This window comes from Eubalaena glacialis, chromosome 8, assembly GCF_028564815.1.
Source record: "Eubalaena glacialis isolate mEubGla1 chromosome 8, mEubGla1.1.hap2.+ XY, whole genome shotgun sequence".
Taxonomy (NCBI): Eukaryota; Metazoa; Chordata; class Mammalia; order Artiodactyla; family Balaenidae; genus Eubalaena; species Eubalaena glacialis.
In genome coordinates this window covers 118128057-118152938 of record NC_083723.1, presented here as the reverse complement: position 1 = coordinate 118152938, position 24882 = coordinate 118128057, and the positions used below count along the sequence as shown (strand labels likewise).

Here is a 24882-nt window from a genome sequence, read left to right as displayed (position 1 = left end):
TAATAGGTTCATTAAACATGTATCTGTGTGGTAGAAGCAGTACTACTTTAAGTCTTAGAGTGGTTTTATCGGTCTCACTAAGTCATCCACTTACCCTACTCTGTCAGGCTGCTGACAGTTCTATACTTCAGGGAAACAGACCAGCATCAATTCTCTTTTTAGAGCTCTTCAAAGTATTGCTTTAACCTCCCACAGTAACATGTGTCTAACAACTTTTATGATCATCATAGCCTGTGGATTTAACCTCTCTGAGCTTCATTTTCCTCATCTGTAAACTACAGATAAAAGCCCGCTGTACCTTGAACACTGTAAGGGCTCAGATAATGTCTTGAATGAATGAGAATTACTCCATCCCAAATACCACCTCTTTGAGTAGCATCTCCCAGACAAAGTTTGTTCACTCCCTTCTCTTTTACTCTCTCAGTTTTGTTGATTTTTAGATACATTTGCATTGCCTTTTAAATAATTTATTTATTTTTATAAGATAACCAGTGTCAATCCAGATTCTTGGGAAGCCAGGCCTCTGGGGGATTCCTTCCCATTCCACTAGAATACACAGCCCATTCCGGCTCCATCCTCATTAGCTCCTGCCTCATGCTTCCATCCTATCCACTGAATTGGACTATATATACGTCTTCATCTTTTACTAAAATGTGAAGTCCTTGAAAGCAGACACACTCATGTTTGTATCCTTAATGCCAGCACAGGGTATAACCTTCATAAATATCTATCAAACAAATGAGTTTGTACATGTATGCAGATGACACCTGAAATGATTTTAAGCATCACACATAACCTAGCCTGGCAAAGTTTATCTCATTCTGTCTCTCAGCTGGCTATAAACTAGTCGCTTGAATTAAGGCATTTGCTTATTGTTCAGATCATGACATCTCTCTTTTTTCATTTTAAAAGACTCTTAAGGTAGGAGAGGGAAATCTGATTCTACTTTATTGACAAAATAACAGAAGAAAGCAAAAGGGATGGAAATTCCTTGAATACTTACTGTGTGTTAGAATTTTGACTATATAATCCATACAACTTCTCTGTGAAGCAGACATTATTATCCACATTTTGCATATGAGGAAACTGAAGTCAGAAGGTTAAATAACTGAGTTCATATAGAGCTAGAGAGTGGTAAAGCCAAGGTTTGAACCTAGGTCTGACTTACTAACCTCATCACGATGGGGTTCATAGTTTTTGACAGCGAGATGCCTCCTCTGTAAAAAACACCTGAGCAGAACAATCACACAGGTGCAGAGGGAACAAATGCTCCCTGCTCTTGCTTTCCAATGCTTGAGAGCATCAGAGGCCTCCAAAGTACTCCTTTACACTCTGTCAACCAGTTCAAAAGAGCACAGCCCACTAAACCAGCTTGCAGAGGTAAGGTAGGAAGCCAGGACAAATGGCCCTACCTCCCTCCAACTGACAGGAAAAGAGCTGAATACTTGAATTCTACCAATTTGCCAGCCTCTGCTCTGCAGTCTTCAGTCTTTCCAGCTTTAGAGAAAAGCTATAGGACATCACTGAAAGCAATAGAATATTAAGTGCCTAATTCTCAACCTTTCCTTTGGGAAAGAAAATACTTTGAAATAATGGATGAAAATTATAAAATCAGTTTTCATGTTTCTCATATTTTTAAGTTCTGTTTCTCTAAAATATGAAAAGCTCAGAGTCAGACTATGTCTCTGTGTTCCCTAATTCACATTAAATTTCATTGGAAGAGGAACTTAACCCGTCCTCACCAGCCAATATTCTATCATTAGACTACAATTGTCCTTAAAACAACTGATGATGATGTCTTCAAAGCAAATAGATAAGACACAACTTTTATATTCAAACAGAGCAAGCAATTTTAGGTTATGTTTATCACAGATTACATGGTTGCTTATAGTTTTACACATAGCTATCACTTTTATTTTTGTCTATAGTTAAAAACAGGGCTTGATCTGAGTGACTCATCTCCGAACAACTATGTTTAGCTCTGCTGTACTCTCTGCAAACAAAAATGGAAAAAATCTGAATCTAGATATGTTCTAAATGTTGAATTGAAAGTAAATGTTCAGCTAGCCAAAGTTTTGGACAAGTCCTCTGGAGTATAAATGAAAAAGTAATTTGTGAAGGAGTGACATCATCAAGATGGAAACATAGGTCGTTCCCAACTTCAGTCCCCTTCACAAGAAGACCAACTAACAACTATCCATAGACAAGACACCATTGTGAAAATCCTAGAACACAGGGGTGAGGCTGAAGGCACCCCCTGTATCACAGAGAATGAGGTAGGACCACATTAGAAAAGTTAAGAGGAGCAGCTACACTCTGACCACATCACTCCTCCCCCAGGCTGGCTCCCCAGGCCTGCAGTTCCTCCGGGGGAAAAGAAAGTCCAGGTGGACACCCAGCTCCTCCAGCATCATGGGTCATTTCCCAGGATGCCTTCTCAGGTCTTGCCTTATGGGCATCTAAGGGGGACTTGGGGACGTGACTGTGACAGAGAAGGCGGAAGGGATTTAAAGCAACAAGTGCTCGGAGTGTGGCCCTGTTCCTACTCCCAGTGGTGCCCAAGCAGAAGTCCCAACCAGCAGCTCTGCTCATCTGCAGAGCCAAGATGGTGGTCCATTCTGACCAGGGAACTTGGCAGGGCACAGATCTGCCTGATTCAGGACCCCAGACAGTGAGCCCTTGCCAGCCATGGAGCCTGTTCTGCCACTAGAAAGCTAATTCATAGCCCCGCCCATTGCTGAATACAGCCTCCAGCCCTGCTGACCAGGAAACCTAACCAGAGCTCCTGGGAATCTGTGTAGCCCATCCTGCAACCACAGTTACAGCAGCACTTGAATGGAGAGCCTGGCCAGTGGCCCTGCCCATCTGCAGAGCCAGGGTGGTGGCCTGTCAGGCCAGGGAACTTGGTGCATGATTCTGCCTAATTTGGCCCCCAAATAAGAGACGTGCCAGCCTTAGAGCCTGTCTGGTGGCTCCGCCCAGGCAGGGAAACTAATTCATAGCCCTACCCACTGTTAAATACAGCCTTCAGCATGCCCAACCAGGAAACCTAACCAGGCACATGGGAAACTGTGTAGCCCAGGGGTCCCCAACCCCTGGGCCGCGGACCAGTATCGGTCCGCGGCCTATTAGGAACTGGGCCGCACAGCAGGCTAGCGAGTGAAGCTTCATCTGCCGCTCCGCTTCGCTCCCCTGCGCTCCCCCTTGCATTACCGCCTGAACCATCCCCCCACCTCCCGCCCCGGTCCTTGGAAAAATTGTCTTCCACAGAACCTGTCCCCAGTGCCAAAAAGGTTGGGGACTGCTGGCATAGCCCATCCTACAGCCCCACTTACAGTGATACCTGAGCAGAGAGCACAACCAGTGGTTCTCACCATTTGCACTGCAAAACCAGCAACTCTGCCTGGCCAGAGAATTTGGCGCACAATCCTGCTTGATCTGGGTCCTTAAACAATGGGCTGTGCTGGCCGTGGGGTCCATTCTGCTGCCCTGGTCAAGCAGGGAAGCTACATCATAGCCCCAACTACTGCTAAATATAGTACCGAGTCCTGACCATCCAGGAAGCCTGACCAGAGAACCCAGGCAACCACAGAGCCCCATCCAACAGCCTCACTTGGGCAGAGAACCAAGCCAGCAGTCCTATCCAACTGTTTTCAGCCACAACACATACCCCACAACCTCAGAGCTCAGGCAGTGGCCTTGCCCACAAAGAAGACCCTAATAGCAGGCTCCCCCTGCCCAAGGAGTCTGTCAGCTCACATGTCCAGAACCCCAAGCTGAGCTGACTGGTGAAGGACTGTCTCTGCCAAGGCACACCTGTAAAGTCTAGAAGAAGAGACTGTTTACTCAAATGTGCAGATACCAATGTAAGAAATCAAGGATCAGAAAAAATCAGCTAAATATACCACCACCAATGGAAACTAATAAAATGCCAATAACTGACCCTAAAGAAATGGAAATCTATGAACTTCAACGAATTCAGAATAATCCTCTTAAAAAGTTCAGTGAACTACAAGAAGACAGATAACTTAACAAAATTTGGGGGAAAAAAATGCATGAACAAAATGAGATGAACAAAAAAAATAGAAACCATCAAAAATAAACCAAACAGAAGTCCTAGAGCTAAAGAATACAATGACTGAACTGTAAAGTTCAATAGAGAGCTTCAAAATCAGAATTGACCATACAGAAGAAAGAATCAGTGACAGGGTATTTGAATTTATCCAGTCAGAGGAACAAAAGAAAAAAAGAATGAAAAAGAGTGAAGAAAGCCTATGGAACTTATAGGACACCATCAGAAGAAACAATATCTGCATTATGGGTACCCCAGAAGGAGAAAGAGAAAGGCACAGAAAGTGTATATAAAGCAATAGTGGCTGAAAATGAGGAAAGAAATGGACATACAAATCCATGAGGCCCAAAGGACCCCAAATAGATTGAACCAAATAGTTCCAAAAGTCAAAGACAAAAAGAAAATTTTCAAAGCAACAAGAGAAAGCAACACATTACATACAGGGAATTCCCATAATGGGCAGATTTCTCAAAAGAAACTTTTCAGGCCAGGAGAGAATGGGATAATACAGTCAAAATATTGAAAGAAAAAAATCTGTCAACAGCAATACTATACCTGGCAAACCTGTCCTTCAGAAATGAAGGGGAGATAAATAAGTGCCTGAACAAACAAAAGCTGATTGAGTTTATCACCACTAGGCCTGCCTTACAAGAAATGCTAAAGGGAGTTCTTCAAGCAGAAATAAAGTGATGCTAATTTACATGATACAATCAGATGAACACAGGTATAAGACTTCCTGGTATTGGTAAATAATTGAAGTTATTTAATATGGTAATAGTGGTGCATAATTCTCTTACAACTGTAGTTTAAAAGTTTTAAAATGTATTAAAAAAAACCCATAACTTCAATAGTCCGTTACTGTATACATAATATAAAAAAATATGTAAATTGTAACGTGATGGGGGAGAAGTAAATTGTAATTTTAGAAATGCTATTGAAGTTAAGTTGTCATCAGCTTAAAATAGGATATTATAAATATAAGATAGTTTATATAAGGCTCATGGTAACCACAGAGGAAAAACCTATTACACAAAAGATCAGGATCAAGTGAAGTATACCAATACAAAAAAAGTCATCAACACAAAAGAAGACAGCAGAATAAGAAGCAAGGAACAACAGAGCTACAAAACAGTCAGCAAAACAAGTAAGAAAATGGCAATAGTAAATCCTTATCCATCAATAATTACTTTAAGCATAATGGATAAAATTCTCCAATCAAAGACACAAAATTGGATGAATGACTTAAAAACAATATCAAACAATATACTGCCTACAGGAGACTCACTTTAGCTTCAAAGACACAGACTGAGACTGAAAGGATGGAGAAAGATATTTCAAGCAAATGATAACGAAGAAAAAACAAAGGTAGCTATACTCATATCAGACAAAATAGACATTAAGCTAAAAATGACAGAAAGAGAAAGAACTTCACTATATAACAATAAAGGGGTCAATCCATCAAAAAGATACACCAATTGTAAATATTTATGCACCCATCCAACATCAGAGCACCTAACTATATAAAGCAAACATTAACAGAATTATAAGGAGAAATAAACAACAACAAACAGTTGGGGACTTTAATACCCCACGTTCAATAACCGATAGATCATTCAGACAGAAAATAAGGAAACAATGGATTTGAACAACACTGTTGACTCAGTTGTAACAGACATATACAGAATACTTTGTCTGACAACAGCAGGATACACATTCTTCTCAAATGCACACAGAACATTTTCTAGCATAGATCATGCATTAGGCCACAAAACAAGTCTTAGCAAATTAACCAAGACTGAAATCATACCTAATATCTCCTCTGACCACAATGGTATGAAACTAGAAATTGGTAAAAGGAGTAAAACTGGATAACTCATGAATACATGGAAATTAAACAGTACTATCCTGAACAACCAGTAGATCTAAGATGAAATTAAATGAGAAATTAAAAAGTATCTTGAGACAAATGAAAATGGTAACAAAACATACAAACTTATGGTATGCAGCAAAAGCAGGTCCCAGAGGGAAGTTCATATCTATAAATGCGGACCTCAAGAAATAGAAAGATCTCAAATAAACAACCGAACTTTTACACCTCAAGGATCTAGAAGATGAAGAACAAACTAAGCCCAAAGTTGGCCAAAAAAGGAAATAAGGTTTAGAGCATAAACAAATAGAGACCAGGAAAGAAATAGAGAAAACTTAATAAAACTAAGGGCTGGCTCTTTGAAGAGATAAACAAAACAGACAAATCTTTATTGAGACTAACCAAGGGGAAGAGAGAGATCCCAAATTAACAAAATTTTAAATGAAAGAGGGGACATTACAACTGATAATATAGAAATACAAAGGTTCATAAGAGTCTTCAGTGACCAACTATACACCAACACATAGAAAAAGTGGATAAATTACTAGAAACATAGAACCTATCATGACTGAATTAGGAAGAACTAGAAAATCTCAACAGACCAATTACTAGTAGGGTATTGAATTGGTAATCAAAAATCTCCCAAAAAAGAAAAGTCCAGGACCAAATGTCTTCACTGGTAAATTTTACCAAACATTTAAAGAAGAATTAACAGCAATCCTTCTCAAAATATCCAGAAATACTGAAGAGGAGAGAACACTTCCAAACTCATTTTACAAGGCTAGTATTACCCTGATATCAAAGCCAAATAAGGACATTACAAGAAAAGAAAACCACAGGCCAATATCCCTGATGAATATAGATGCAAAAATTCTCAACAAAACAGCAAACCAAATTCAGCAGCACATTAAAAGGATCATACACCATGACCAAGTAGGATTCATCCCTGGGATGCGAGGATGCTTCAATATATGCAAATCAATAAATGTGATATATTACATTAATAGAATGAAAGATAAAAATCATATGATCATCTCAATAGATGCAGAAAAAGCACTTGACATAATTTAACATCTGTTCATGATAAAAACTCTCAACAAACTAGCTATAGAAAGGGAATGCACCTCAATACAGTAAAGTAAGGCCATATATATCAAGCCCACAGCTAACATCATACTCAATGGTGAAAGACTGAAGCCATTTCCAACAGGACAAGGATGCCCACTCTCACCACTTCTATTCAACATGGCACCAGAAGTCCAAGCCAGAGAAATCAGGCAAGAAAAAGAAAGAAAAGGCTTCCAAATTGGAAAGGAAGACCCAAAATTATCTCTGTTTCTAGATGACATGATTTTATGTATAGAAAAGCCTAAACACTCAACCAAAAAATAAAATAAAATAAAATAAAACTGTTAGATCAATGAATTCAGTAAAGTTGCAGGATACAAAATTCAACATACAAAAATCAAAAGTATTTCTATACACTAAGAATGAATTATCTGAAAAATAATCTCATTTACAATATCATCGAGAACAATAAAATACTTAGAAATAAATTTAACCAAGGAGATGAAAGATCTCTACACTGAAAACTATAATATATTGATGAAAGAAATTAAAGATTAAAATAAATGGAAAGATATTCCAGGCTCATGGATTAGAAGAATTAATATTGTTAAAATATCTATACCACCCAAAGCCACCTATAGATTCATTGCAATCCCCATCAAGATTCCAATGGCATTTTTTACAGAAGAAAGAGAAATCCTAAAATTCATATGAAACTACAAAAGACCCTGAATAGCCAAAGCAATCCTGAGAAAGAACAACAAAGCTGGAGGCATCACACTTCCTGAATTCAAACTATATTATAAAGATATAATAATAAAAGCATTATGGTACGGGCATAAAAACAGACACATAAACCAATGCAGCAGAATTGAGAACCAACACATATACAGTGAGCTAACATGAAAAGAGAGCCAAGAATACTCGATGGAGAAAAGACAGTCTTTTTAATAAATGGTGCTGGGAAATTGGATAGTCACATGTAAAAGAGTAAAACTAGATCCCTATTTTACATCACTCCCAAAAATTAACTCAAAATGGATTAAGAAATTAAACATAAGACCTGAAACCATAAAACTCCTGGAAGAAAACACAGGAATAAAGCTTCTTGACATGGGTCTTGGCAAAAGACCAAAGCACAAAAGACTAAAGCACAAGCAACAAAATAAAAAATAAACAAGTAGGACTACGCCAAACTAAAAAGCTTCTGCACAGCAAAAGAAACAATAACAAAATGAAAAGACAACCTAAGCAATGGGATAAGATATTTGCAAATCATATCTGAGAAGGGGTTAATATTCAAAATATACAAAGAACTCACACAACTCAAAAGAAAAAAAAAAAAGTTAAAAATGGCCAAAGGATCTGAATAGACATTTTTCCAAGAAGACATACAGATGGCCAATAGGTACATGAAAAGGGTAGTTAACATCACTAGTCAGGGAAATCAAATCAAAACCACAGTAAGTTATCACCTCATACCTATTAGATTGGCTGTCATCAAAAAGACAAGAGAGAACAAGTTCTGGAGAGGATATGGAGAGAAAGGAACCTTTGTGCACTGTTGGTGGGAATGTAAATTGGTATAGCCACTATGGAAAACAGTATGGAGGTTTCTCAAAAAAATTAAACATAAAACTACCATATTACCAGCAATCCCACTTCTGGGTATATATCCAAAGGAAACAAAATCACTATGTCAAAAAGATAACTGCACTCCCATGTTCACATTCATTACAGCATTACTTACAATAGCCAAGACATGGAAACAACCTAAGTTTCCATCGACAGATGAATAGATAAAGATGTGATGTATATACAGTGGAACACTGTTCAGCCATAAAAAGGAAACCCTGCCATTTGCAACAATATGAATGGACCTTGAGGGCATTATGCTAAATGAAATAAGTCAGACAGAGAAAGACACGTACTGTACCATCTCACTTATATGTGGTAGGTAAAAAACTCAAATTCATAGAAAAAAAGATCAGATTTGTGGTTACCAAAGGCAGAGGGTGGAGAGAGTGAGGTGAAGGTGGTCAAAAGATATCGACTTCCAGTTATAAGATAAATAAGTACTGGCTATGTAATGTTCAACATGACGAGTATCATTGCCAAGGCTGTATTGTATATTTGAAAGTTGGTAAGAGAGTAGACACTGAAGTTCTCACAAGGAAAAAAAAATGTAATTATATAAGGTGATGGATGTTATTTTGGTAATCATTTCACAATATATACATATGTCAAGTCATTTTGCTATACACCTTAAATGTATACAGTGTTATTATATGTCAATTATCTCTCAATAAAACTGGAAGAAAAAACAATAAAAGGAAGTAATTTGTTTTATTGCTATCTGCAGGAAGTTATCTCTCTGCCAGTCTTATGTATTTTATTTCATGATTGACCCTCAAACATTTGGGGAGAGGGGAGTTCAGTATTAATTCCAAATATTTTCTTAGAAAGAGATTTTTCTTCTAAGGGAGACTTTTGAAAGTTTTGTCCAAAAGCATGATTCTTTGGAGAAAACATACTCCAAAATAATTGTAGTGACATAGTCAATTGAATTTCATGATTTTGTGTTTCAGCTTATTCATCTTAGTTTTCTATCAATCATTTTTATTCTACTTTCCATAAAGTTGGAGATGATCAAATGAATTTCATTGTAACCTTTAATTAATTGTAACTATTGTTATGGACTGAGTATTTGAGTCCCCCCAAATTCACATATTGAAGCCATAACCCCCAATGTGATGGTATTTGGAGGTGGGGCCTTTGGGAGATAATTAGGGTTCGATTAGGTCATGAGGGTGGGACCCTCATGATGGGATTAGTGCCCTTATAAAAAGAGGAAGAGGCAGGAGGTCTCTCCACCATATGAGGATACAGCAAGAAGGCAGCTGTCTGAAAACCAGCCAGGAAGACAGTTCTTACCAGAACTCAACCATGTTGGCACCCTTATCTAGGACTTCCCAAGCTCCTGAACTGTGAGCAATCATGTCTGCTATTTAAGCAACCCAGCCTACAGCATTTTGTTATAGCAGCCCAAAGCCAACTAAGAAATGTTTAGTAACTGGTCCTGGTTTAGTAACTGGTTCTTTCAACATTACAAAATAAAAAGAAAACATGATTTATAAGGCTGGATAATAATGGCCTTAACTCATATATTTCATGCAAAGTAAAAACTGTACCTTCTCATACCCTAATAAAGCTATTTCACTTCTTTTCCCATTTAAGAATTAATTAGGATGCAACAATATCTTAGAAAAGCCAATATATATAATATAGTTGTCTACCTAGGATAATCCAAAATCCATAGTCTGCCTTCAGAAAATCAGAAAGGAATTTACGTGCAACTATAAACTAGAGAAATAATTTTGCACGCATGTCCTTTGAGCCCTATTTTTAAGTAAAAAATAGGATTTTAACTTAATTAGTTGCCAGAATCTTAAACGCATTGTTTCACGTTCAGGTGGGTTGTGTGTACCTTGTGCTTCACTGGGGGGTTTCCACTGTAAAGCTGGTCCACTGAAGCACCCTAAATTGCCTTTCTGAATAAATGGTATGAAATGTGTAAACTGTTCCTCAGCCCTTCCTCAGAGGGCTGTTGGGAACCCTGGGCCTGGGATGGATGTCAGTAGGTATCTGGTGTGCACCCGGATTCCAGGCACGGTCACCCTTCAGGAGAGCAAGGCTTCTTTCCTTGACAGACTCACTATCTATGTAATAGTGTCTGGATTTGTAAATTTATGTGCTTATCATAAATATCATTCAGAAACATCATCTCAGAAAAGCTCCAGATTACTGAGAGGCGAAAGCTTCTTGCATTGAGTTACCTGTTAGGGCAATATTCACACGAGGTTCACTCTGTATTCCTGTAGTTTTACTTTATAACTTCATGTTTGCATTAGTAAACATGTTGACAGTTTACTAATCACGTTAGTAATTAGTAAAGAGTTTGAGTTTTAATAAGTAAACTGTGTGAATTACTGATGTTATATTATCCTATAATACTATTTCTGAATTTTTAAATTGCCTTTTCAAGATTTCCTCAGAAAGATAACAGGCTCCCTCTAGTGGGAAGTGACCATTATAATTGAATTATTTATTCCAAAGCTGTGTAACTTCATAGTTGCACTTTGTTTGAAGGAAAAGGGGCCTTTTCTGACTCTTACATTTGTTTATTTCTCTCCATAACATTTGTTTACTTTTCTAATTTCTTAGCAAAGAAATCAGTACTGATTATCAAGGAATGTTTGTAGGACAGTCATGGTTTCAAGTCATGTTGATAACGTGAACTGCTCTTTTATAAGCAAAGAGAAGTGAGGTTACCAATGGGTGCCCAGGCATTAACTTCAACGAACTTGTTAGGAAATATATATATATAAATTTAATTTATATGTAATTATGTAATTTATAAATTTGTAATTTATAAATATATAAATTCTAATAATATAACTTAACTCCAAAGCCTTTATTTTCATAATTAAGTAATTTAAAGGATTATCTCATCTTATGCCCTCATTATATGCTGAATTTAAGTGGCTTGCTCAAGATTACACATTTGGAAGTCTGCTTTTTGACCTCCGAGTTCTGATTAATTTTACAGAAAGCAACCCTTGTTCACTTTGGCTTTTCTTTATGAGAAAACAATGACCAAAATCCCTTGCTTCTTTTGAAAGTAATTAGCTTTCTGCCCCATATCATTTATAATTGAAACTAAAACTGCATTTTTATAGAGCTTAGTCAAATATAAAAATGTTAATTCTGAATCATCAAGAAAAATTAAAATTGCACCCAGGCAAGGAAATAACCTATTACAGAAATGGGTTTTGGTTTTACAATTGGTAAAGAAAAAACAAAATTTAATGAAATTTAGTATTGAGAGTGACATATATCCCAAACTGGTAAATAACCAATAACCAACTCCAGGAAGACTGGTTATAACAAGTTATAGAAACTTTCAGGTTTAGAACCTCATATCATACATTTCACCTATCCCACATTTTAAAAAAAATTTTGTTGTTGTGGTAAAAGTCACATAATACAAAACATACTGTTTTAACCATATTTAACTGTACAGTTCAGTGGCTCTAAGTACATTCATACTGGTGTGCAACTCTCACCATCATCCATCTACTGAATTTTTCTCCTAAACTGAAACTCTGCCCCCATTAAACACTAACTCCCTATTCCCCCCCGGAGATTGGGATTGACATATGTACACTCCTAGGTATCAAGCAGATGGCTGGTGGGGGCCTAACTGTATAAGTACAAGGGAAAAAAAAGGTACAATCTGTTTGCAGGGCCGGTATTAAGTTAACCTATCCCGCATTTTACAGATCATCTGTCAAAGTGTGTGCTTAATTGCTTTTTGGTAACTCTTGGCAAAGCCATTCTCCCCTGGAGGGAGCTTGGCTCTCACCAAACTTTTGTTTTCTTATTTTCTTACAGCAAATCATAGGATTAGTTTTGGAACACTGGTCAGCACTTCCAATACCTACGATGGATCTGGTATTGTGACTGTGGAAACAGACCGTCCCCTCCTCTGGACCATGGCCATCAAAAACACCCATGACTGACCTCCGCAGCCGTGCCTCTGACCTCATTTGCCAACAACTTCGTGCTCCACAAGAACAGTTCACCTGGTTGGCAGGAATCTAAACCTGTCCCTGAGAAGCCCGCTAGTTTTAAATATGTTAATGTTTAGATCATCCAGGTAACATTATGAATGACAGATCTCAATTTTACAGTGAGGGGGGGAAATCATTATTTCTTAAGCAAGTAAATTACATTCAGTTGGAAAACTAATGTGAATTATTCCACTCTAAAATTCAGGACTGATCATTCTTATGTTATTAATCATTCCGTGTATCCTAGAAAACTGCTTTTAAGTTTGAAGCTGAGAAGGCTCTCTTGAGGCTCCGTGGTGTCCCGCACATAAACCTACTCCTGTTCATCCTTAATTGCTTAACACCAAAGGCTACTTCTGTCTAAAAATATTAGCTCTCTCTGTATTATATGTATTCCCTTTCACTGAAAAAATAATTCCTTCTAGCTTGGGATGCTAGAACTGCACCATTTTATTCTGGCCTTAATGGGTTTTGGTATTATCTTTTCATAATAAATTAAAAAAATCATTGGCCTGATTATTAAAGTTTAAAACAGGTAGAACCTGCCCAGCAGCTTTACATAGCGCAAACCCAGTGTTGCCCTAAGGAAAGGGACCAGCAGCTCTCTTCTTTCTGGTGCTACAACAGAGTGGCGGTTGCGTTGTAAGTGGAGAGTGAATGTGGGATCAGGTGAAGTAGCACGCAGTTGTGCACAGTCAGTCATTAGAGAGAATTGTTCATAATTTACGCAAATATATGTGACATTGAATCCAGATGTCAAATAAAAATATTTAGTTATCCATGTGCCTGTGGTCAGTTTTTAAGAAAACAATCCATTTTCTCACCTATATTTTATAATGACCAGTCTTTCCTAATCAGTGTTTCTGTACAAAAAAAAAAATTTGCTCAAAAGATGATTAATAGGTATAGTTCTTCACTCCTCTGATTTTGGAGAGCAGCCCAGTGTTGCTGTTAACACTTTCTCTAACCTCCATGGAAGTTACTTTCTAGAGCACATGTGCCACACGTTTACACTTAATCTCTCTGGACCCGTTGCCCCATCTATAAAATAGGGATTATAGGTAGCACCTGTTTACCTTGTCGGATTTAGAAAGGAAGGACAGGTAGATTACTTTCAAAGATTGTTACATGCTGGAGAAAAAAGAGCCAACAGAGGGAAGGCACTTCCGTGGTAGAGAAAGTGAAGAAAACATGGAGGAAGAACCCTGGGGAAGAGTAAGAGAAGAGCTCAGAGCACAGGTCAGAGTCACACATCGTACAGTCAGTACTACAGTGGAAGGCCCAGTTCTAGGCCCTTCTGCCTCTTAGCACAAATGCAGAGCCCAGAGCTTCTGCCCCTCTACTGTCTCCTCCCACCCACAGCAGAGACAACTGTAAAGAAGGCAGGGGCTAGAGACAAACTTACGTCACCAAAGGGGAAGGGGTGGGGGAGGGATAAATTGGGAATTTGGGGTTAACAAATGCACACTACTACATATAAAATAGGTAAACAACAAGGACCCACTGTATAGCACAGGGAACTATATTCAATATCTTGTAATAACCTATAATGCAAAAGAATCTGGAAAAGAATAGATATATATATAAAATTGGATCACTTTGCTGTACACCTGAAACACTGTAAATAAACTATACTTCAATTTAAATAAAATAAATTTTTTAAAGAATAGCTAGAAGAAAGCTCAGTCAACCACTAGCTCCTTCGCTGGCTCATTTAACTCAGCACCTCCAACAGGAAAATATAACGTAAGACCCCCAAGCCACTGCCTCAGACAGTGCCTGCACCAAGAGAAGCTAGAAAGAGGGAGGAGCAGTGGGAAAGGGCCCTCCTAGTACCTGTTATTGAGTTCTGGTTCACGTACAGTTTCAGGCTCAGCTGGTATCTGTTCATTACTAAAAATGTATTCACAACATACGGAATCTGAAAATATGTCCACTGTTTTAACATGTTACTGCAAAAGAGTCATGCCCTATGTACCCTGAAAATTTTACCAGTGTTAATAAGCAGATACTTGACAAGAAGAATATAGTTTGCTGAAGCTGAGGGGGAACAAAAGCACTGAGATTCATCCCAGACCACCAACTGGAGGCCCCTGGAAGGCCTTCCCCTCAAGTACAGGGCTCCTCTCCCAATCCTGCCAGGCTACTGAAGAACTAGGTATTTGACCCCTTTCTATCCCTTAAAACTACCTAAGTGCAATTTTCCTCCTTTTGTGCTTCCTCACCACATCATTTAAACAAGGATCCACTTACTTTTATGCTAACACGAGGAGTCTTGACGATGAACCTCAGGGGCCCCCAGTGCACTTTCTGAGCCTCCCCAGGCAGCCCCTCTTGCCGCCCCCGTGTTCAGTCTGGATCCTGACCTCCCACTTGCAGCCAGAAGAGAAACTGGAAGCTGGGCTCTGCCGGGAAAGTGGCCTGTGCTCCTTGGCCCTTTTGACCTCAGTCTGTTTCTCCTCTTCATGGGTCGGATTTATAGCTTTTATGAATCTAGTGATGGTCACCCCAAAATGGCATCTGGCTGCCTAAGTCACTGAGTAGTGAAGATAAGCTATGATCACTCTTCAGGCAGCTGGGAAATGGCTGCAGCTATGGAAACCCTGGTCGGAGTCACAAGTGACTATGAAATGTAGTTAAGTTTTGTGTGCTGTCCAAGGAATTGGAGGTGGACCACACTCCCAGACACAGGTCGGGCAGAATAATACATCTTCATTCCTTAATTTTTGCTAAGCAGACATAGAGCAGTTTTCACTTGGGATAGGACCTAGGGCCGTTTCACTAGTTCCAGGGGTGGGTCAGAGCATGGAGAAGGTGGCCGTGACAGCCTGGGCCGTCACAAAGGTAACTGCTCCGGGTTTCATGTTGTGCTTCCGTACGTGTGGAAAGCATTTTAAGCGGACCTTGCTTACTACTCCTGCTCCAAATTCATGCCTCCAAAGCTTTACTTGAACAACCAAAGTAAAGCAGCACGTGGATTTGATGTGATTGAGATGATGCTATATGCCCAGTCTATAAGCGGCAAGAAGCTATTCTTCTCTCCCCTAAGGCTCTGGGATTATAAAAGGAGTATGGTCTGAATTGTGACTTTCAAACTATATTGACCATGACCCACAAGAAATACAATTTGTCTTGTAATCTATTCTACACACACACACACACACACACACACAGTGTACTCTAATAATTTTACTCTAAATTGAAAAACACCCAGGAGTCTATTCTAGATTGAAAAAAAAATACAGCAAAGGGTAAAGTAAAATGCATAAAGGGACTTTTTTAAAGTGTGCGTGTGTGTGAGTGTGTGTGTGTGTGTATGTGTGTGTGTGTGTAAGGGTTCTGCATTAGGCATACATGTCTTTCCTAAGTTTAGGACAATATGAGTATAGTTTACCACTTTATCTGCACCACTTAATAATAGTTTTTATTCTCATATGTGGGCTAAGAGGAATAACCCACCAATGACAGCAGGCTGAATGTGATCCTATTGGAGAATAAGAAAATCAATTTAACTTCATTAGGAATGGGGAGGAGAGCTAGATTATTTAAATTGTGTCTAAAGCATTCTACTCAAAATAGAATAAATGATCCCCATACCTGGGGAAGATTAAAACTGAAGCCACAAGGTCAAGCCATTCCCAGGGTGTCAATATATATGGAATGGAAAATTCCTGGCTCATACAGTACAAGTTCGCCCTTCCTTGCCCACAGCAGATTTCACTTATCAATCATAGTTTTCTTTTCTGATGAGCCCCGGTCTGAGTGTCATTTCAGAACAATTCTGCACGCAGCCATGATCAGTTATTCTGCATTGGCCTGGCACCCCCGGGGGGCTCAGAGCTAATCTGGGATCTCACCACTGTGCATACAACAGCTACAGTTACAACCTGGGAAAGAGGTCATGGCAACACCATTCTTCGTCACAGGTAATGGATAAGTAAACAGATCCAAGGCCTTGTTCCCTATGTACTTAATTCTACCACTGAAAGCAAGAGCTTTGTACAGTACATAGCAAACGAAAAAGAAAAACTAAGGCCATCTCTGCAAACAACTTGAAAAACATCAGCAAGGAGCTGAGATCACCCATTGCTAAGAAATAAGAAATTTTTCCTAACAGACCTATAGCTAGTCCCTGAGAACCAAGAAATCTCACATTATAATACGGTGTTAGTCCAAAGGTTGAAAAGGGTTTTTAACTCACTGTAAAAGGAATTGATAAGACTAAGATTATAAATCATACCTTAATTATTTATTTCTTTTAAACATACCTTTAAGCCCTAAAGACTAGTGAATATTTAATAGCCAGTTATGTTTCTGAATGATAACATGGGAAGTTAGGAGTATACAATTCTGCAGGAACTGAGCAGAGTCTCACCTGAATGGCATAATTAATTCTGTGCTTACTTGCTTAACACTATGAATCCTCTGCTGGAATATAAAGTCCTTGAGAGTTTGCGTTTGGACTTTGTGTTCCTTGTTATCTGCTATATCTTCTGTCTTAGAATAGGGCCTTGTCTGCAGCAGGGGTGCAAAAAATATTTGTGTGGTGCCTTAACTAACCTCCCCACTTGGACCCAGGCCCCAGGAACATACTGCATGACTTCCCTAGCCCCTGAAAACTATCATTCTTTTCCTTCCTTGATCCCTAACTATCCAAAATTTAATTAGATGCTAAAGTTTCTCTTGAATGGTTTCCTCAGTCCTAAAGATAAGTGCCTAATTCTAGACTGGGCAGACCTGGTTATAAACTTGCTCTCTCACATATCTGAAGAAGGAAATAATGTTCACAGTGCCAAAGCTGGGCTTAAAGACATCATCCAAGACAAAATACAGCCAGTAACACAAAGGAAATCAAAAGATCAAGGAATTTGAAGTTGCTTGATATGGACAGAGAAGGGAAAATGAGAGCCATGGGCAAGTTATGATGGAGGTTTGGGAAACTGGTTAAAAGAATGAAGATCAGGGACTTCCCTGGTGGGGCAGTGGTTAAGAATCCGCCTGCCAATGCAGGGGACATGGGTTCGAGCCCTGGTCCGGGAAGATCCCACATGCCACAGAGCAACTAAGCCCGTGCGCCACAACTACTGAGCCTGTGTGCCACAACTACTGAAGCCCACGTGCCTAGAGCCTGTGCTCCACAACAAGAGAAGCCAGTGCAATGAGAAGCCCGCACACTGCAATGAAGAGTAGCCCCCGCTAGTGGCAACTAGAGAAAGCCCACATACAGCAACAAAGACCCAACTCAGCCAAAAATAAATAAATAAATTTATTTAAAAAAAAAAAAAAGAATCAAGGTCAAAATAAATGTGAAGAGCACTTGTAATTGGCCTGAACTGCCAGGAAAAAAAAAAAAGGAAAAATAAGAGGTAACAAAGAAAGTTTTCAGAGTTGGAAATCTTGTAGCTGCAGCTATTTCTAACTTTGGTGGTTCAAGGAATGCCCTTGGCTGTCATTTGTTGAAATAGACTACAGATAAGAATATATGTTATTTTCAAATACTTCGAGGCCATGGCATGCAATTCTGCTATTTCCTTTGCTTGTGTCTACATCTACTTGTTCCACAAATTAAACCTTTAACATGGATATGAAATTAGCCTGGGGAGTCTAAAACCATTAAAAAAAGGTATGTTATCTCTAACAGCATTACCCACACAAAATCTCATTATTTGTGATTTTGATTCAGCGTTCTCTATTAATAAATAGCACTGTTGATTGGGGAGCTTCAAGATGGCAGAAGAGTAAGACACGGAGATCACCTTCCTCTCCACAAATACACCACAAATACATCTACATGTGGAACAACTCCTACAGAACACCTACTGAACGCTGGCAGAAGACGTCAGACCTCCCAAAAGGCAAGAAACTCCCCACGTACCTGGGTAGGGCAAAAGAAAAAAGGAAAAACAGAGACAAAAGAATAGGGACAGGACCTGCACCAGTGGGAGGGAGCTGTGAAGGAGGAAAGGTTTCCACACACTAGGAAGCCCCTTCGCGGGCGGAGACTGCGGGTGGCAGAGGGGGGGAAGCTTCGGAGCCACGGAGGAGAGCGCAGCCACAGGGGTGCGGAGGGCAAAGCGGAGAGATTCCCGCACAGAGGCTCGGCGCCGAGCAGCACTCACCAGCCCGAGAGGCTCGTCTGCTCAGCTGCCGGGGCGGGCGGGGGCTGGGAGCTGCAGCTCGGGCTTCGGTCGGATCGCAGGGAGAGGACTGGGGTTGGCGGCGTGAACACAGCCTGAAGGGGGCTAGTGCGCCACAGCTAGCCAGGAGGGAGTCCGGGAAAAGGTCTGGAGCTGCTGAAGAGACAAGAGACTGGAGACTTTTTTCTTGCCTCTTTGTTTCCTGGTGCGCGAGGAGAGGGGATTCAGAGCGCCGCTTAAAGGAGCTCCAGAGACGGGCGCGAGCCGTGGCGATCAGCGCGGACCCCAGAGACGGGCATGAGACGCTAAGGCTGCTGCTGCCGCCACCAAGAAGCCTGTGTGCAAGCACAGGTCACTCTCCACACCGTCCCTCCCGGGAGCCTGTGCAGCCCGTCACTGCCAGGGTCCCGTGATCCAGGGACAACTTACCCGGGAAAACGCACGGCGCGCATCAGGCTGGTGCAAAGTCACGCCGGCCTCTGCCGCTGCAGGCTTGCCCCACATCGGTACCCCTCCCTCCCTCCCCCCGGCCTGAGTGAGCCAGAGCCCCCGAATCAGCTGCTCCTTTAACACCATCCTTTCTGAGCAAAGAACAGAGGCCCTCAGGCGACCTACACGCAGAGGCGGGTCCAAATCCAAAGCTGAACCCCAGGAGCTGTGCGAACAAGGAAGAGAAAGGGAAATCTCTCCCAGCAGCCTCAGGAGCAGCGGATTAAATCTCCACAATCAACCTGATGTACCTGCATCTGTGGAACACCTGAATAGACAACGAATCATCCCAAATTGAGGAGGTGGACTATGGGAGCAAAGATATATATATTTTTTTCCCTTTTTCTCTTTTTGTGAGTGTATGTATATGCTTCTGTGTGTGATTTTGTATCTATAGCTTTGCTTTTACCATTTGTCCTAGGGTTCTGTCTGTCCATTTTTTTTTTGCTTTTTTTTTTTTACTTTTTAAAAATTTTTTCTTAAAAATTATTCTTTATTTTAATAACTTTATTTTATTTTATTTTACTATATTTTATTCTATTTTATTTTATTTATTTTTTTCTTTCTTTCTTTCATTTTTTCTCCCTTTTATTCTGAGCCGTGTGGATGAAAGGCTCTTGGTGCTCCAGCCAGGCATCAGGGCTGTGCCTCTGAGGTGGGAGAGCCAATTTCAGGACACTAGCCCACAAGAGACCTCCCAGCTCCACGTAATATCAAACGGCGAAAATCTCCCAGAGATCTCCATCTCAATGCCAAGACCCAGCTTCACTCAACGACCAGCAAACTACACTGCCGGACACCCTATGCCAAACAACTAGCAAGACAGGAACACAACCCCATCCATTAGCACAGAGGCTGCCTAAAATCATAATAATGCCACAGACACCCCAAAACACACCACTAGACGTGGACCTGCCCACCAGAAAGACAAGATCCAGCCTCATCCACCAGAACACAGGCACTAGTCTCCTCCACCAAGAAGCCTACACAACCCACTGAACCAACCTTAGCCACTGGGGACAGACACCAAAAACAACGGGAACTACGAACCTGCAGCCTGCGAAAAGGAGACCACAAACACAGTAAGTTAAGCAAAATGACAAGACAAAGAAACACACAGCAGATGAAGGAGCAAGGCAAACACCCACCAGACCTAACAAATGAAGAGGAAATAGGTTGTCTACCTGAAAAGGAATTCAGAATAATGATAGTAAAGATGATCCAAAATCTTGGAAATAGAGAAAATACAAGAAACATTTAACAAGGAACTAGAAGAACTAAAAAGCAAACAAACAATGATGAACAATACAATAAATGAAATATAAATTCTCTGGAAGGGATCAATAGCAAAATAACTGAGGCAGAAGAACGGATAAGTGACCTGGAAGATAAAATAGTGGAAATAACTACTGCAGAGCGGAATAAAGAAAAAGGAATGAAAAGAACTGAGGACAGTCTCAGAGACCTCTGGGACAACATTAAACACACCAACATTTGAATTATAGGGGTCTCAGAAGAAGAAGAGAAAAAGAAAGGGACTGAGAAAATATTTGAAGAGATTTTAGTTGAAAACTTCCCTAATATGGGAAAGGAAATAGTTAATCAAGTCCTGGAAGCACAGAGAGTCCCATACAGGATAAATCCAAGGAGAAACACGCCAAGACACATATTAATCAAACTATCAAAAATTAAATACAAAGAAAAAATATTTAAAGCAGCAAGGGAAAAACAACAAATAACACACAAGGGAATCCCCATAAGGTTAACAGTTGATCTTTCAGCAGAAACTCTGTAAGCCAGAAGGGAGTGGCAGGACATATTTAAAGTGATGAAGGAGAAAAACCTACAACCAAGATTACTCTACCCAGCAAAGATCTCATTCAGATTAATGGAGAATTTAAAACCTTTACAGACAAGCAAAAGTTAAGAGAATTCAGCACCACCAAACCAGTTTTACAACAAATGCTAAAGGAACTTCTCTAGGCAGGAAACACAAGAGAAGGAAAAGACCTACAATAACAAACCCAAAACAATTAAGAAAATGGGAATAGGAACATACATATCGATAATTACCTTAAATGTAAATAGATTAAATGCTCCAACCAAAAGACATAGACTGGCTGAATGGATACAAAAACAAGACCCGTATATATGCCATCTACAAGAGACCCACTTCAGACCTAGGGACACATACAGACTGAAAGAGAGGGGATGGAAAAAGATATTCCATGCAAATGGAAATCAAAAGAAAGCTAGAGTAGCAATTCTCATATCAGACAAAATAGACTTTAAAATAAAGACTATTACAAGAGACAAAGAAGGAAACTACCTAATGATCAAGGGATCAATCCAAGAGGAAGGTATAACAATTGTAAATATTTATGCACCCAACATAGGAGCACCTCAGTACATAAGGCAAATACTAACAGCCATAAAAGGGGAAGTCAACAGTAACACAATCATAGTAGGGGACTTTAACACCCCACTTTCACCAATGGACAGATCATCCAAAATGAAAATAAATAAGGAAACACAAGCTTTAAATGATACATTAAACAAGATGGACTTAATTGATATTTATAGGACATTCCACCCAAAAACAACAGAATACACATTATTCTCAAGTGCTCATGGAACATTCTCCAGGATAGATCATATCTTGGGTCACAAATCAAGCCTTGGTAAATTTAAGAAAATTGAAATCGTATCAAGTATCTTTTCCGACCACAACGCTATAAGACTAGATATCAATGACAGGAAAAAATCTGTAAAAAATACAAGCACATGGAGGCTACACAATACACTACTTAATAACCAAGAGATCACTGAAGAAATCAAAGAGGAAATCAAAATATACCTAGAAACAAATGACAATGAAAACACAATGACCCAAAACCTATGGGATGCAGCAAAAGCAGTTCTAAGAGGGAAGTTTATAGCAATACAATCCTACCTTAAGAAACAAGAAACATCTCAAATAAACAACCTAACCTTACACCTAAAGCAATTCGAGAAAGAAGAACAGATAATCCCCAAAGTTAGCAGACAGAAAGAAATCATAAAGATCAAATCAGAAATAAATGAAAAAGAAATGCAGGAAACGATAGCAAAGATCAATAAAACTAAAAGCCAGTTCTTTGAGAAGATAAACAAAATTGATAAACCATTAGCCAGACTCATCAAGAAAAAAAGGGAGAAGACTCAAATCAATAGAATTAGAAATGAAAAAGGAGATGTAACAACTGACACTGCAGAAATACAAAGGATCATGACAGATTACTACAAGCAACTCTATGCCAATAAAATGGACAACCTGGAAGAAATGGACAAATTCTTAGAAATGCACAACCTGCCGAGACTGAACCAGGAAGAAATAGAAAATATGAACAGACCAATCACAAGCACTGAAATTGAAACTGGGATTAAAAATCTTCCAACAAACAAAAGCCCAGGACCAGATGGCTTCACAGGCGAATTCTATCAAATATTTAGAGAAGAGCTAACACCCATCCTTCTCAAACTCTTCCAAAATATAGCAGAGAGAGGAACACTCCCAAACTCATTCTACGAGGCCACCATCACCCTGATACCAAAACCAGACAAAGATGTCACAAAGAAAGAAAACTACAGGCCAATATCACTGATGAACATAGATGCAAAAATCCTCAACAAAACACTAGCAAACAGAATCCAACAGCACATTAAAAGGATCATACACCATGATCAAGTGGGGTTCATCCCAGGAATGCATGGATTCTTCAATATATGCAAATCAAGCAATGTGATACACCATATTAACAAATTGAAGGAGAAAAACCATATGATCATCTCAATCGATGCAGAGAAAGCTTTCGACAAAATTCAACACCCATTTATGATAAAAACCCTGCAGAAAGTAGGCACAGAGGGAACTTTCCTCAACATAATAAAGGCCATATATGACAAACCCACAGCAAACATCGTCCTCAATGGTGAAAAACTGAAACCATTTCCACTAAGATCAGGAACAAGACAAGGTTGCCCACTCCTACCACTATTATTCAACATAGTTATGGAAGTTTTAGCCACAGCAATCAGAGAAGAAAAAGAAATAAAAGGAATCCAAATTGGAAAAGAAGAAGTAAAGCTGTCACTGTTTGCAGATGACATGATACTATACATAGAGAATCCTAAAGATGCTACCAGAAAACTACTAGAGCTAATCAATGAATTTGGTAAAGTAGCAGGATACAAAATTAATGCACAGAAATCTCTAGCATTCCTATACACTAATGATGAAAAATCTGAAAGTAAAATTAAGAAAACACTCCCATTTACCATTGCAATTAAAATTAAAATATCTAGGAATAAACCTACCTAAGGAGACAAAAGACCTGTATGCAGAAAATTATAAGACACTGATGAAAGAAATTAAAGATGATACAAATAGATGGAGAGATATACCATGTTCTTGGATTGGAAGACTCAACATTGTGAAAATGCCTATACTACCCAAAGCAATATACAGATTCAGTGCAATCCCTATCAAACTACCAATGGCATTTTTCACAGAACTAGAACAAAAAATTTCACAATTTGTATGGAAACACAAAAGACCCCGAATAGCCAAAGCAATCTTGAGAACGAAAAATGGAGCTGGAGGAATCAGGCTCCCTGACTTCAGACTATACTACAAAGCTACAGTAATCAAGACAGTATGGTACTGGCACAAAAACAGAAATATAGATCAATGGAACAGGATAGAAAGCCCAGAGATAAACCCACGCACATATGGTCACCTTATCTTTGATAAAGGAGGCAAGAATATACAGTGGAGAAAAGACAGCCTCTTCAGTAAGTGGTGCTGGGAAAACTGGACAGCTACATGTAAAAGTATGAAATTAGAACACTCCCTGACACCATACACAAAAATAAACTCAAAATGGATTAAAGACCTAAATGTAAGGCCACACACTATCAAACTCTTAGAGGAAAACATAGGCAGAACACTCTATGACATAAATCACAGCAAGATCCTTTTTGACCCACCTCCTAGAGAAATGGAAATAAAAACAAAAATAAACAAATGGGACCTAATGAAACTTAAAAGCTTTTGCACAGCAAAGGAAACCATAAGCAAGACCAAAAGACAACCCTCAGAATGGGAGAAAATATTTGCAAATGAAGCAACTGACAAAGGATTAATCTCCAAAATTTACAAGCAGCTCATGCAGCTCAATATCAAAAAAAACAAACAACCCAATCCCAAAATGGGCAGAAGACCTAAATAGACATTTCTCTAAAGAAGATAAACAGATTGCCAACAAACACATGAAAGAATGCTCAACATCATTAATCATTAGAGAAATGCAAATCAAAACTACAATGAGATATCATCTCACACCGGTCAGAATGGCCATCATCAAAAAATCTACAAACAATAAATGCTGGAGAGGGTGTGGAGAAAAGGGAACCCTCCTACACTGTTGGTGGGAATGTAAATTGATACAGCCACTATGGAGAACAGTATGGAGGTTCCTTGAAAAACTAAAAATAGAACTACCATACGACCCAGCGATCCCACTACTGGGCATATACCCTGAGAAAACCATAATTCAAAAAGAGTCATGTACCAAA

The 24882-nt window shown here is 39.4% G+C and overlaps 1 protein-coding gene across 1 annotated transcript in view; it reads left to right on the top strand.

The window, feature by feature from the left end:
• The window catches only part of TPK1 (thiamin pyrophosphokinase 1), a 358113-nt gene extending 344690 nt beyond the window's left edge, over nucleotides 1–13423 (top strand). The window contains exon 9 of the mRNA XM_061198139.1: nucleotides 12462–13423. Coding sequence (XP_061054122.1) covers nucleotides 12462–12589 — 128 coding nt within the window. The 3' untranslated portion in view covers nucleotides 12590–13423. The remainder of the gene's footprint in view (nucleotides 1–12461) is intronic.
• Nucleotides 13424–24882: the final 11459 nt, after the last annotated feature.